At 58.6% G+C, this 14,118-nt stretch overlaps 6 protein-coding genes across 6 annotated transcripts; 2 read left to right on the top strand and 4 right to left on the bottom strand.

Moving 5' to 3' along the window:
* Nucleotides 1–315: 315 nt before the first annotated feature.
* Nucleotides 316–1,551, top strand: GNI_084260 (hypothetical protein; the record flags this gene model as incomplete). Its single annotated transcript, XM_011135801.1, has 1 exon — nucleotides 316–1,551. One exon carries the CDS (start codon nucleotides 316–318, stop codon nucleotides 1,549–1,551), a length of 1,236 nt encoding a protein of 411 aa, XP_011134103.1.
* Nucleotides 1,548–2,036, bottom strand: GNI_084250 (hypothetical protein; the record flags this gene model as incomplete). The annotated part of the gene is made up of 1 exon (XM_011135800.1): nucleotides 1,548–2,036. One exon carries the CDS (start codon nucleotides 2,034–2,036, stop codon nucleotides 1,548–1,550), a length of 489 nt encoding a protein of 162 aa, XP_011134102.1.
* Nucleotides 2,037–2,324: 288 nt separating this feature from the next.
* GNI_084240 (MED6 mediator sub complex component) lies at nucleotides 2,325–3,117 on the bottom strand (the record flags this gene model as incomplete). The annotated part of the gene is made up of 3 exons (XM_011135799.1): nucleotides 2,325–2,685; nucleotides 2,726–2,798; nucleotides 3,006–3,117. The coding sequence occupies 3 exons, from the start codon at nucleotides 3,115–3,117 to the stop codon at nucleotides 2,325–2,327; spliced, it is 546 nt and encodes a 181-aa protein (XP_011134101.1).
* An 804-nt stretch (nucleotides 3,118–3,921) lies between these two features.
* On the bottom strand, nucleotides 3,922–7,484 carry GNI_084230 (hypothetical protein; the record flags this gene model as incomplete). Its single annotated transcript, XM_011135798.1, has 2 exons — nucleotides 3,922–7,323; nucleotides 7,401–7,484. 2 exons carry the CDS (start codon nucleotides 7,482–7,484, stop codon nucleotides 3,922–3,924), a joined length of 3,486 nt encoding a protein of 1,161 aa, XP_011134100.1.
* A 99-nt stretch (nucleotides 7,485–7,583) lies between these two features.
* On the bottom strand, nucleotides 7,584–11,517 carry GNI_084220 (protein phosphatase 2C; the record flags this gene model as incomplete). The annotated part of the gene is made up of 3 exons (XM_011135797.1): nucleotides 7,584–10,502; nucleotides 10,567–11,168; nucleotides 11,337–11,517. The coding sequence occupies 3 exons, from the start codon at nucleotides 11,515–11,517 to the stop codon at nucleotides 7,584–7,586; spliced, it is 3,702 nt and encodes a 1,233-aa protein (XP_011134099.1).
* On the top strand, nucleotides 11,444–13,982 carry GNI_084210 (hypothetical protein; the record flags this gene model as incomplete). The annotated part of the gene is made up of 1 exon (XM_011135796.1): nucleotides 11,444–13,982. A coding segment is annotated over one exon (2,539 nt), but the record flags the coding sequence as incomplete, so codon positions are not given.
* Nucleotides 13,983–14,118: the final 136 nt, after the last annotated feature.

Genomic DNA, 14,118 nt, shown 5'->3' with positions numbered 1-14,118 from the left:
CCCGCCAGCGGCGCCGAGGCGGATGAAGGGGTGCCCGGCCTGCCGCTGCGGCCGCTGCGCGAGTTGTCGGCCTACGCGCCCGCGCCGGGGCCGCCGCCGCCGGCGCCACCACGTGAGTTTAGTCTGGAACGTGCGAGCGCAGAGCGCGTGAGCGGGGAGCGGACGAGCGGGTTGCCGGCGTCGAGCGGGTTGCCGGCGTCAGGGGTGGTGCCGTCGTCAGGGGTGGCGGTAGTGCCGTCGCCGCGGGAGGCGGAGGAGTCTGGGGAGTCGCGGGCATTGTCGAGTGCGAGTGCGCCGCCGGACGACTGGCGCTGGATGGAGGAGCGCGACCGGCGGAGGTTGGAGTTGGAGGAGACGTTGGAGCGGCGAGATGACGGTCGACGTGCTTCGCAGGCGGAGGTGTTGGCTACGGCCTATTCGTGCGATAACTTTACCAAGTCGCAGCTGGCGGCGAGTTACGGTACTGACTTCGAGGGCAAGGGCCGCGCCACCCGCGGCGAGCTGCTCAACCGCCTCCTTCCCTCTTGCACCTTTAACGAGACCGAGCGCAACAGCCTCGAGTGTGTTGGTCGAGAGTGGCAGGTCCCGCGGGGCGGGGTTGTCGTCGCCGCCGGCAGTGTGCTCAACGAGGTCACACTCGTCCTCATGGGCTCCGTCGTCTACGAGGGCGGCGGGGGTCTGGCAGGAGCGGGCTCGGGCCCGGCAGGAGCGGGATCGGGTCTAGGTTCCGGTCTAGGGTCGGGTGTGGGTGCGGAGAGTGGAGTAGGCAGTTGCCTGTTCGAGCCTTTGGTGTTGCCGCGGTTGTACACCGAGGAGGAGGCGGTTGCGCCTGTGCGTGTGACGGCGGCCGTGGACTGTTTGTTGTGGAGTGTGGAAGCGCGTGACTTTGCGGCGATTGCGAAGGGGTCGTTACATCGTGTGCGGCAAGAGGTGGCTCGGATTTTGGTGTCGGAGCCGCTCTTTTCGGGCATAGGTTGGATGGAGTTGGAGCGGTTGACGCATTTGTTGGTTCCGCGTATTGTGGAGACGCCGTTTGTGTTGGATGGGAGTGTGTATTTGCTGTGGCAGGGACTGATTGTGGCTACGGATCTTTCGAACGAGCGGCGGGAGCAGTATTACGAAAGCGATGTGTTTAGCGTGCGCGATTTTGGCGGCGGACGGGAGGCCGGTAGCCGCGACGCAGGTAGTCGCGACGCAGGTAGTCGCGAGCCCGAGATCCAGGCAGCGCCACGGGAGAAGCCCACCATCCTCTTCTGCATTACGGAGGCGCAGTTGCTACAAGCTACTGGTTGCACCTTTGCCCAGGTCCAGGCCAAACGCCAAGACGTCGCCAGTCAGGACGTCAACCTCGACTCCGTCTCCGTCATGGCGGACAACACGCACAAGAAGAAAAAGAAGAAGGGGTTGACTGGCGCGTTGCACTCTACCGTTCGCTTCCTTGGAGGCAAGAAAAAACATTCCTCCTCCCGCTCTGTCGCAGCCGACTCGCCGAGCAATCCGGCCAAGGCCAAACCGCTTTTGAAACGCACGGACACCAGAAACAGCCTCTAGCTTTGCGAGGAAACACCCTCCGAAGCCGCAACGGTTGGTTGCACTTCCGGGTCCACTTGCGGGCTGCCGACCGGCGGGTTGCAGCCGAAAAAGGGAGGCGGATATGCGGGCAGTTTGCGCGCACGGTATGAATCAAGGAGCGAGAACTCCAGACTGTCCAGTGCCTGATGGTAGCTCATGAAAATGTCGCGCCGAGCCGCCTCCACACGCGGTCGCTCAGCTGCCTCGCTCACGTAGATGTTCGCCATGCGCTGGCTTGCGCGGAAGAGCTGCTCGTACTCGTTCTGGATCACGATCGAGGCATGGCTCGGTGGGAAGTTAAAGAGCACCGACGTGCGGTTGCCGCCCAGCCCCTTAAACGAAAGCGGCACGTCATCCTGGGAACGCCGCTCCGTGCCCGTTATCGGCGGCAACCGGAACCAAGGCGCACTGCCCGGAGCCACCGGAGGGGTGGGGGCGTCGCTCGCGCCCGGTTCCATTGCCATCGCCTCGTCGGTGGTCGGGTCGTCTGCCGTCACTTCGTCGCTGTCTTCGTCGGAGGACAACAACAAGTCGTCTTCGAAGCAGTCGCCGCGCTGAACGTCGTTCTCTGTTCCACTAAAGACGATTGTGTGTGATCGATCGTGTGTGCGACCGCACGTCCACCGAATATGGGCGACCGAATATGGGCGACCGGATGTGGGCGACCAGATGTGGGCGACCAGATGTGGGCGACCAGATGTGGGCGACCAGATGTGGGCGACCAGATGTGGGCGACCAGTCAGTGTTTATGCTTACTTGACGTCTTTGAGGATAGAGAGGACGTCGATTGCAGCTTTCCAATTGTAGGAGGAGAGGACATTCCAGTGGCACATTGAAGTGAGAAGGGACAGGACTTTGTCGAGAGTGATTGCTGCTTTGTACAGTTTATGTATGACCAGTTTCTGTAGCGCGGGTGCCTGGTATATGACGCCGGAAATGCTGTAGTAAACGCGCTCCGGTACCTGAACGTTATTCCGTTTGTTGACACGGCTTATAAGATGCACACCAAATTGGTTTTGGACGTTGTACGGGTACCCGACGGGGGGTTGCATCAGCTGCCCCTTTCCGGCCGCATTTGAGAGCAGCAGCACGTACTCCACGCCTTCTCCGTCCCTACGACGATTTCAAATTAACAGCCGGCGTACCTACTTACTCTGCAACTCTGTGGCCTTTCCGCCGTCGCTGATTTGCGGAACTCGTGTCAAAGAACTTGGACTCGTAAAAGTCTGCGGAGAATGAATGCTTAGTGGATTCCAGAAGAAGTCCGTGAAGGGGCGAAGACCGTGAACGCTGCGATCATGACAGGGTGGACCTGTCAACAGGGGCCTGCCACGCTTGCGGGCTGCTTGTCCGGGTGGCTTGTCCGGGCGGTAGCGGGGGAAGGACGACATGTCATGTCAAGAAGTTATACAGCTGCTTGTGTGCTTGCTTACAGTCTAAAACATTCTGGTCGCTAAGTAGCTCTCTTTGTAAAAATAATGGGGCAGTAAAGGACTCCGCTTGCAGTTCAGGTTTATCTTCCTGAAATGGAGGTTCTGGAGCCATAATATTAGTCCGGGGTGGCAGTAGCCCACGCCGACTACAATATCGACCGCCAAAAAACTTAGAGAGTACGGCAGCGGGGTGCACGTTCGCGCACGGACGTTTGTTGGAATAAATTGATTCGGCAGTCAGTGGTGAGCCCCACATCCCTGCCGCCACAGGGAGCTCGGACATCATCACTCAGCCCAGACAGGCCATACATGCCGGAGGACGTTCCGTCCGGACTCGGGCTGCCATGCCAGGCAGGGCCTGCCGCCACAAAGACGAAGAGGACTGGCTACCACTTCGAAACTAGCTAGCTAGGGCACCACCACCACCAGAGAGCCTGCAGCCCATCATTACCCCCTGCCGCCACAGGGAACTTAGACATCATCGACTACAACACACACAGACTTTCAGAGACTTCGATCGCCTGCCTACACTCGTATGCCCGAGCGGGCGGCCTCATATCTCTGCCGCCACAGAGGTGAGGACCGTCCGTCGCCACAAAACAGTTCGTTTAAACTTCGCAGACCAAAAGATGCCCGAATAGGTGAGCCCATCATCCCCTGCCGCCACAAGGGACTTAGACATCACCCACTACAGACCATCCTGGGCGTCGTCTAAACTCGTGCTAGAGCAGGTGGCCACTATCACCCACTACAGACGTCCCCTTCGGCCTCCCCTTCACATTCCGGCTGATTGAAATGAACTGAGAGCTCAGCACTCATCGCCCAAGTGGTGTTAATCAGTTAGGGCCTCTCGGTGCCTGGATCTTCAAGGCCTCATCTACCGAGGGCTCGGCTCTCCAGCGCTAGAATTTTTTTCTTATTCCTCGAAATCCTGCGGACTTGCGCTCTCTTTCCACTGCTCAAACACCGGGTATTCTGCATTGCTTATTCCTTTAGGATATTCAAGGAAGTCCCTTAGCGCTTTGCGGTCGTCAGGGTGTGGTGGGTAGGCGTCTTTGATCAGGCTAGTGAACTCATCACTGGAAAATTTTCCGGTGGTTTGAGCTGCGCCAAATACGACTGCTCTGAAGCTTTCAAGCGGCTTGAGGGTCTTGGACAGTTCAGTTGCCATACCAACTGAGTCGGTGGTGGGACAGAGCGCCTTGAAAATCTCGAGTGTTTCTGTGAAAACACACCGAGTCGACGAGTCTTCGTTACCAGCTGCAAGCATCTTCGGGTCCGAAACGAAATGCTCCAAAAGTTGTACCAGAGGCAGCCATTTCTCGGTGGAGCTTATCTGCCTGACGACATCATTATATACCGCCTCGCTTAGCGCAATAGATTCCAAATTATTCAAGTCCAACTTGTCATTCAGTAAACGAATGCCAAACAGCACCTTATCCTTTTCCCTTCTCATACCGTCCAGGATCTCATCCTGCGATCGCAGACAAATTTCCTGCCTATCAATAACGAACTGAACCAGATGAGTCAAAGACGCTACATCACCACGCAGCGAGTGGATGTGCCGAATGACGTTCAAAACCAATTCGAACAAGCCACGACCAATTGCATTTGAATCGCCTGAATACAACTGCCTATACGTATCTAACACAGCACGCTCAAATCCTTCATCCTGGGTGAACCCATGGTATATTGCACACATCGATTGAGGCCCATCCGCTGGCTGTACAACGCCTTCAGCCTGCACGCCATTTAACGATATGCCATTCGGCTGGAACGAGACGGGGCCCTCGGGCTGCATACTCATAGGCTGGAATGACACAGGTCCCTCGGGCTGTGTGCCATTCTGCGGCATACCCATAGGCTGGAACGATACGAGGCCTTCGGGCTGTGTGCCATTCTGCGGCATACCCATAGGCTGGAACGATACGGGGCCTTCAGGCTGTGTGCCATTCTGCGGCATACCCATAGGTTGGAACGATACAGGCCCATTGGGCTGGAATCCGCCAATCGGTTGGAAACCCCCCATGGGTTGGTATCCGTCAGTGGGCAGGAATTCGGCAGCATGCGCTATCGTACCCCCAGACGGCGGTATCGTATCCACAGAGGGTGGCAGGGTTCCCACAGAAGGTGACAGAGCACCGTCCGCAGGTGGTAGGGTGCCCACAGAGGGCGGTAGAGTACCCACAGAGGGTGGTAGAGTACCGCCAGCCGGTGGCAGAGTGCCCACAGAGGGTGGTAGGGTGCCTCCAGCCGCTGATAGGGTACCGCCAGCCGCTGATAGGGTACCGCCAGCCGGAGGTAGAGTGCCTCCAGCCGGTAATAGAGGGCCACCAGCCGGTGGCAGAGGGCCGCCATTGAAGGATTCTCTTGGGCTTCTGTTAGGGTCCATGTCTGCAGAGTAGTCTACGGGGATGGGTGCAAGCTGTGAGGAAGGTCCGGTTTCAGTCCCCTTGAGCAGTAGTTCCTGTTTTTCGATGTGTACTCTGAGGTCCGTAACGGCGTTCTCGCAGTAGCGGTTGGTGGTAAAGCAGCCCCGTTTCATCTCCTCGGTAGCGAGGTTCATTTGGTCTAGCAGCAGCTTTTGGTATCTATAGATTGCATCCTGGTCGTCTTTGACCAAATGCAGAGTGCGAATCTGTCGATATAGGTAAGCCAGGCTGAGGAGACAGCAGGCAAAGGCCACTTGTCCCACCTTCCGATAGCCAAAGATGCCATAATACGCAGTCTTAAGACGTTCGGTCCAAGCTAATTCCTGTAGCTCCTGGTGCACATCCGAAGCAAACATAGCCGAAGCAACGTAGACAATGCGCGTCAGATCGCGAACCTTGACACGCTTCAAGACCGCGCGCACTTTCCACTGTCTTAGCCACTCCCGCAGCTCGGCCATTTCCCGCAACGACCGCTGGTATCGAGCGAATTCCGCGGGGTCCTCCGTCAGAAACTTTTCCTCTTCACGTCGGACACCTTCGCGGTACTCAGCAAGCGCATCCTCGTGCCGCTTAACTCTCTCAGCCACGTCCCGCTCTTGCTCCAAAACCGCCCGTTCGCGTTCAGCTAACCGGTCAGTCAGCTCCTGGTTCGCAGATTCGCCCGCAGCCAGCTTAGCGGCCAGCTCCTGACTCGCACTGTCGCTGGCAGCCAACTTCGCAGTCAGCTCCTGACTGGCACTGTCGCTGGCAGCCAACTTCGCAGTCAGCTCCTGACTGGCACTGTCGCTGGCCGCCAACTTCGCAGTCAGTTCCTGATTCACACTTTCGATGGCAGCCAATTTGGCAGTCAGCTCCTGATTTGCAGTCTCGCTGGCCGCCAACTTAGCCGCGATTTCCTGTTGGGCTGCATCCACAGTGGCACCAGCGGCTTCCTGCAACCGCCTCGCCGCCTGCTGCTCCTGATCCGCCACCCGACGCTCCCTTTCCTCGATTGCGCGCTGGTGTTCCTCCACAACACGCTGCTGCTCCTCTACCGCCCGCTGGTGGTCGTCGACTGCCTTTTGACGGCCGTCCAACGAGGTCTGCAGCTCCGCGATCGCCCGCTCTTTCGCCTCCAGCTCCGCGATCGCGCGATCTTTCTCCTCCAGCACACGCGTGCGCTCGGCCAGCACACGTGTGTGCTCGAGCTCCTGAGCCTCCAACGCAGCCGTTCGGGTCTCCACCTCTCGGCTGCGCGCCTCCAGCGCCGCCTCCTTCGCAACCACCTCGCTCTCGCGCTTCTGCAATTGCTGCCCAAAACTGCCAGCTCGGGCACCCACGTGCAGCAACAAGTCCTCGCGCTCCTTCAAATTCGTCTCACGCTTCTTTAAGTCCTCCTCGCGCTCCCGCAATGCCTCCTCCCCATCACCAGCCACCGCCGGCGCCGGTTCGGAACTCGAGGGGGCCGCCTCAGGAGCAGGTGCCGCTGCTGGGAGTGCCACCGGGGAAGCTGGTGCCGCTGGGACCGCCGCCGGGGAAGCTGGTGCCGCTGGGACCGCCGCCGGGGAAGCTGGTGCCGCTGGGACAGTCGCCGTCGGGGGAGCTGGCGGCTGTGCCGAACTGTCCTTTGGCTCTACGTTCGGGTGAGGTGGTACGGGCGTCGACAGGGATGCGGCGGTCTGGGATGCGGCGGTCTGGGACGGCTGCGGTGCAGCTTCTTTATTGGCTGGGGCCTCCTCCTCCGGCTTGACCGGAGCGACTGCCTCCTTCAAAACTACCGCCTCCTCCTTGGTAACGTTCGACTTGACGACACGCACAGGCCTCGATCCCTCCACCTTCGGGATCGGTGTGGGCGTGGGCATGGCCATGGGCAGAATCACGCCGTTGGCAGCGAGTTCCTCGCCGATCTGCAATGGAGAGATGTTTGTGAGTGTGTGCGTGTGTGCGCGATTTGCGTGCATGGATTGTGGTGGCAGTGGCCTACCTGTTGTATATATCGGTCGCGCGTGTTTTGAGCGTTGGCATAGGTTGACAGCAAAGCAAAAAATAGTGCTTTGACATACCGCATGGTGGTCAAAAATTAAATTCGTGCTTTTGCGCACCTTAGCGGGGTGCGCACCTTAGCGGGGTGCGCACCTTAGCGGGGTGCGCAGTAGGCGTGCAGTGCTTATTTGAGTAGAACGATTGCGGCGGAGACGTTGTCCTGGGAGAAGCGTTTCTCGATGGCTTCGAGGACGAGTTCCTCGACGATCGTTTGCGCATCTTTTTGTTTCTTCAGTTGTGCGCGAATATAACACACTAGGTCTTGGGAGGAGAAGACGTCGAAGAGGCCGTCGCAGGCGAGGACAAGGAACTCGTCGTCGGCCGAGATGGTACTGAGGTAGCGTATTTCTGGGTCAGCGATGACCAAGGCTGAGAGCCCGGCGTTGCCGACGTTTTTGTACTCGATGTCTCCGAAAGCCCGACTAACAGCCAGCCTGCCAAGGATACGGCGGTTGCGGACGTAGCCGCCGGCAGCCTCGATGCGTCGTCGTTCATCATCCCGGTCGGGTTTGTGATCAACTGAGAGTTGCAGCGCCGTGCCTTTGCGCGAAATGAGACAGCGCGCGTCGCCCGTATTTGCGCACCAGATTTGATCTCCGGCGATGACCACCACTACTGCAGCACCACCAGGACCTGTCTGGCACTTTTTGGCGACTTGTTGCTTCAAAAAGGCGCGGTCCGTCGCCATGAAACTTCTGTACAGCGCCTCGAACACCACGGGCTCCACGTAAGACAGGTCGATATGGCCCGTGAGAATACCCACGTGGTGCGCAAAGCTCAAGTGGAGCTCCTCCTTCAAAAACGACGCGCACTCACGGCCGCCGTGTCCGTCGTAAATCCCGTAAAATGAAATGGGTATCTCGTCGCTCAGAGAAAGGTCCTGGATGCAGATCTCTTCGTCTTCCATGCGCAGTCGACAACCCTGCAGCCCTGCCGAGCCCTCGTTGAAGCGGCGCACCTGGAACTCGAGCGTACCGAGTCGGAAAATGTCGCCGTTCTTCAGCACCAGGCCGCGACCGAAAAGGTGGCACTTCACGCGATTGTAATAATCAGCTGTCTCGCCCTCCTTCTTGCGCTGGCACGGCTGCACCCGCAACCAGACCGCATCAATCACGTCTACCTGCGGCGCCCAAGGGTGTTGGCTACCAGGAATGAACTCTGCATTTTTTGGCGGCGCGAAACTCGGAGCCAAAGTAACACGCGACCCTTCGCGGCTAAAATATGACGGACGCGGTGGCCGGTGGTAGCATACCTCCCGCAGACACGGAGGTAGACTGGAGTAATCCGCCGAATCCGCGGGAAACGTTTCTTTGATCACAAATTGCCCCTTCTTGAACCGGATGGTCAGATGATACCCGCTACCGAATAGAGGCGGCAAACGCACTTCCGGGAAGCAATCTTCGGGCAAACTGTCGTAGTGCAGACATTGCAAAGGCGTCCGTGCCAACCAGTTCTCGCAACGCGCCAAGTTGATCGGGTCCACGATCCGCCGCTCGTCTTCGTGCCATGCCGGAGCCAACGTCGTCCCTCCACCCTGACCCTCAATGACCCGTGCTTTGAGAACATCCACCATCGTCGCCTCACGGCCGCCTTCCTTCTGGCCTCCCTTGGCGCCACTTTGTTTCGAACCGGCGTCCTTCGGGTCGTCGGCGGGTGCAGAGACCGAGGGTCTTAGGGACGACGGCACCGCCGAGGAGAGCACGGCCGAGGAGGGCACGGCTGAGAGTTCGGCCAACTCCGGTTCCGCGCTCAGGTAGAAGGGCAGTTTCGCGTCCCCGTCTGCGTCGCTGGCGGTCGTGGTCAACACGGGGTCGGAACCAGAACGCGCAACGGCCAGCTCCGCCTTGGCCACCGGTCGCGCCGACGAAGGAGCACTCGCCGGCGAACCACTCGGACGCGCCGTCCGCAGCCGACTCAGCATCGCTTCTGCCAGCGCCTCCGACATCTCCGAGGATCGATAAACCTCCGCCAGCTGAGCCGCGTCCAACGCAAACGGCGCGCCCGCCGCCAGCCGGCTCTCGTCCGTGCATTTCGGGCTCGCTCCGGTTCTGGCAACGGCCCTGGTTCCGGCTCCGGTCCTGGTTCCAGTTCCGGTCCCAACGGTCGTGGGCCCGATTCCGGTGGATGGCCCAGAGCCGGACTGGACCAGGTGGTTAGGGTTGGCTGTATACCGCGAGGATGCGACCTCCTCCGCGCCCGGGTGCGGTAGCATGCCCGGCAGCGGCGGTAGTCCCAGCCCCACGTTCTGGAAGTATGGGTCGCACGCGTATCGGTCGTTCAGCAACCCATTTTGGATCACGTACGGCTGCATACTTGGGTGCACGTCCACCTTCATTTGGAGTGCATTCGACGTCCAGTAACACGTCTCCCACCATGACACCGCCTTGGCCTCGCTGCCGTGACTCGAGCGGCTTTGTCCCGAGGGTCTCTGCCGCAGCGACCCGAGGGTCTCTGTTGGACGACCCGTTTCCCCAGGGCCCCTTTCCCCACGGTCCATCTCACCACAGTCTACCTCACCACTACCCACCTCGCCGGGACCAGGGCCGGAAGTATCGCAGCGCGCACTGGACCCTTCCGAGTAGGATGTGCTGCGTTCGTTACCGTTGCGTTCGTTACCGTTGCGTTCGTTACCGTTGCGTTCATCTTCCGGTTTGGTTTCCACTTCGGACGTGAGTCTGTCGGCTTCGGTACCGTCGGTGGCACTGGTATTGGTGGAAGCAGCGGTACTTGCTGGGGTGGGGATGAGGGTCCGATTGTTCTCATCCTGTGCGACTTTCCCGGCAGCGTGGTTATTTTCGGTCGACACCCCAGTCGATACCGGTCGCACATCTTCTTCTGAAACGGGCGGGAAACCATACGGAGCGTTGTTAGGTACAATATGAGCTCCGAACCATCGCACCTCTGCAATCACCGTGCCCTGATATGCCTTCAAAATCAACGGACGACTTTTAGACCTCCACGGAAGAAACTCGTGGATCCTGCGCCTCATTAACTCCAACTGTAACACAGTCTCCGGGGACACAGGACGCTGCAACATCGCTTTCTATAAAGAAGGAAAATAATCTATAATTAGTGGCAATTAGTGGCAATTAGTGGTGTGTGCTTACTAGATCTTCAAAGGGCACGTTAGTAAACCTTTCGAATAGGTCATGTTCCGGATCCCCGAGCATGTTCAAGGCGACAACTACATAGTATCGTACTTCTCGTGGTATCTCGTGCATTCTCATGAGGTCCCAGAAGGCGTCCTTCTCACTCAGTTGCGGCCCTCTTTCTACTATCAGTTTGGCACCTGTCATACCGCTGGGTTGTCGGTAAGCATTGGTATTTCCGAATGCCACTTCCGAAGGCAATTCCTCAGGGATGTAATATTCGAACCAAACTTCGTCACCTTCGTCGACGGCCAATTCTGACAAGGAACGTACTTTTACGAAGACACCTCCCAGCTGATTGAAAGAGCTGAAGTCCTGCACCAGGTTGCCGTTGGTATGGGTGTCTGGTTCTATTATTTCGCGCAGACTTTTGTGGGACGGTCCAATATCAAAGATCTGCAACGGATGAGCAGGGTCCTGAGGCCGCGGTTCAAGCAATGCATGTCGGCCAGATAACCCTGCACGATCAAGCCGCAACGTCAAGCACGGATCGCGCTTTAATTTCGCACTCCCGATGATTTCTCTCTGAGTCAGCTGGAAACTCCTTCCAGCGTAAATCCCTTTGATACACGCTATACAAGGCGGCGGCAGTGTTCGCTCTGAACAGAAATTATGCGCCAGGACAGGACCGGGGGCGGGATGTGGTCAGGACAGGGTGCGAGGCGTGGATACACAAAGGGAGTCGGAACAGGTAAGGACGTATGCTCACACGCAAGGGTGTATCTTACTTTCTGCGATATTAGCCCTAATCTGGGAAGCCACGGTACGGGTCAGTCGGTGGATGTTACATGGTGGTATCGAAGAGCATTCCCCTGATGACATTTTTGCTGGATAAATGGGGTCTAAGCAGCTAAGTGAAGACTGCCAAGAGGTTGTCCGAGCCAGCTCTACAGTGATGGCGGATGCCATTAGTGAAAATTACCTCAATCTCCCGGAAGGACCCCAACCCCGAATCAAACAGCTGTCCCGGGCGAGTGAACGGCCCCGAGCGAGTGGAGGGCCCCGGGGCACCGCAAGTCACGCATTGGAGCCAAAGACGAGTGTACAGCTGAATATAAAGCCGGACGTGAACTCGAGTGTGAAGCGGAACTTTTTCGACAAGGACGTTGACAGGAAAGACTTTGCCCGGAAAGACGTTGAAGACGAGCTGGATGACGACGAGCTTGAAGAGACGGAAGATGAGTTGGACGATGCAGATGAGGCGGTTCCCTGGGACAATGTTTGCGGGAGGCGGGAGCACAGGCCCCACACGACGGAGCGGTGGGTGGATCGATGGGCAAAAGGGAGCGGCGGTGCAGGTTCGCTCTCCGGTGCAGGTTTGAGCACGGTAGCAGACGCCTGGTACTTACGAGAAAACTCCGGCTCAGACACTCAGGTTGTGCCAGCCTGTCCGAAGATCGTACGGGCCCAGAGCCGACCAAAGCTAAGCCCAACTCCGCGGCCGCGACAGAGACGACCTGTAAAGTCTTCGCTGAAGACTTCCGCACGCCGCGAACTGAGCACCACGCGAATCAAGTTCGAGACCAGTTCTGGAGGAGGCCGAGACTTGGTACACTATCCTATGCGGAGTCTGCGAAGCAGTCAGTCCGTTGCGGAACCGTTGTGGCCGAGGGGACGGAGCGAAGACTGGGAACAGTTCGACGCGGACCTCTGGACGCATAGGCCCAAGAGCGAAGGCGAGTGGATGGTCCAAACTACCCTGAGCAGCCATGGAGGTATCTCGCATGGAGGTACCTCCCATGCCTCTCACGGAGGAGTCAATCGTGGCTCGCATGGTGGAATCTCTCATGGTGCGCATGGAGGAATGTCTCAGGTAGGAATGTCTCAGGTAGGAATGTCTCGCGGTGCACCGTTTCATTCGCAGGGAGGCAGTGCCGTATATTTCAACCCCACTCTCTCCGCCATCTCGCCGCCACATTCCAGCATTTCCTCTACCGAAGAGACCGACCCCAGCCAGCTGCCCCAACACGATGAGCGCAGCTCGGGCTCCCAACTATGCGAATCTCACGTCAGCGATAGATCGCGGCTCTGTTCCACTTGCCGTACTCATTACACCGCAAATCCACTGCCCTCCGGCGAGGAGTGCCGAGACATGTCTAGAAAGGCGTCTCGAGACATATCCGAAGACGAGATGATTAAATTCAGAGCCGAAAATCGTGTGCACACACTTTCTGCGCAAACACAATCTGCGCGAACAAATGGCGAGCTAGCAAATGGCGCGCAATCAAGTTCTCCCCATACGGCATCTAGGGGAGGACCTATGTCGGATGCGTGCCAGGCGTATAACGATCCGGACTGCAGCTCGGCCTCGATGAAGCAGCCGAGTGGTTCGTCGTTGTCCGATGTCTGCTCGGGCCCCCCGGGTGACGCCGGATCGTCCCGGCACGGTGAAGCCGGATCGTCCCCTCATGTGTGTTGCAAGTGTGCTCGGCGTATTGGGCATTCTGGTGGCTCACTATTTGATGGCCATCAGCCCCAAGAATCTTTGGGAAGTTTGTATATTCCTTCGGGACGGTTTGTTCTGGACGGCGACGACACCCCGACTACCCGGACAGGAACCACGCCGCAGTGCGGGGGATCTACGCCGCCGTGCGGAGCAATCTTACAGAGTAATCTGCTGAACTGTATGGAAGATGAGGGAAAGTTAGACCCTAAGGGAAACCTCCTTCACAATAAAGACAACGATCATGGAAACGAGTTTGGAGGAGGGATGGAGTGGCAGGGTGCCAGACGGCGGGGGGCGAGATCTGTTGGTGGGAGCGTCTCTGTGGGACAGAGAAGCAGCAGGTCCACCACCAGCGGGGCGATGCGCAGCAAAACCGCAACGGACGCTCGTGAGTGCAGCTGTTGTGGCTACAACCTTACCGCCTCTTCCCTCGCTCCCAGCTGCGCGTCCAGCTCTGCAGCGAACTTTACAAGTTTCGTGGACCAAGGGGTGGATGAACAGGAAGCGGCCAAACCGGATGGGGGAGAACCGGCAAGGCCCGAAGAGCGCATAAAACTGAGCCGGATCCAAAGCGTGGGAGTGCAGACGAGTGCTATTGAAGACGCGAACATGCCGCTGAACCGATGGCCGCAGCAAGATCCGACCTCAGTCCGCCACCTGGAACAAGACCCGGGTAAAAACGTCGTTACTGATCAACCCTCTACGGGGACCATCCCACACGCTGACCGAACCGGAACCGAACTGGTCGGGGCCGACCTGGCCACCGGCGATCTGGCTGGAGACGGGCTGACGGAGGCCGCCCCGACCGAAGTCGCTGGCGAGACGACAGTGGCGGATTTGACACCGACGCCGGTGGCGCGGCGGCGGTGGCGCGTGTCGCCGTGTGCGCGCGTGGTGGAGTTGCAGACGCGGTTGGAAGAGCGCGCGTGTGCGGAGGCTGCGGATTTTTTTACGGGCCTAGAGAGCTGTTATGACACTCCGTTGCACCCGCGACACACGCGGGAGTACGGCGCGAAGTTGGCGAGCGCTTTGTTGCGCCACGTCTCGCCGACGCGCCGGGCGAG

This window comes from Gregarina niphandrodes (genome assembly GCF_000223845.1).
Source record: "Gregarina niphandrodes unplaced genomic scaffold scaffold00015, whole genome shotgun sequence".
Classification (NCBI taxonomy): Eukaryota; Apicomplexa; class Conoidasida; order Eugregarinorida; family Gregarinidae; genus Gregarina; species Gregarina niphandrodes.
Note: the sequence above shows the minus strand (reverse complement) of the source record. Positions and strands in the feature narration are given on the sequence as shown.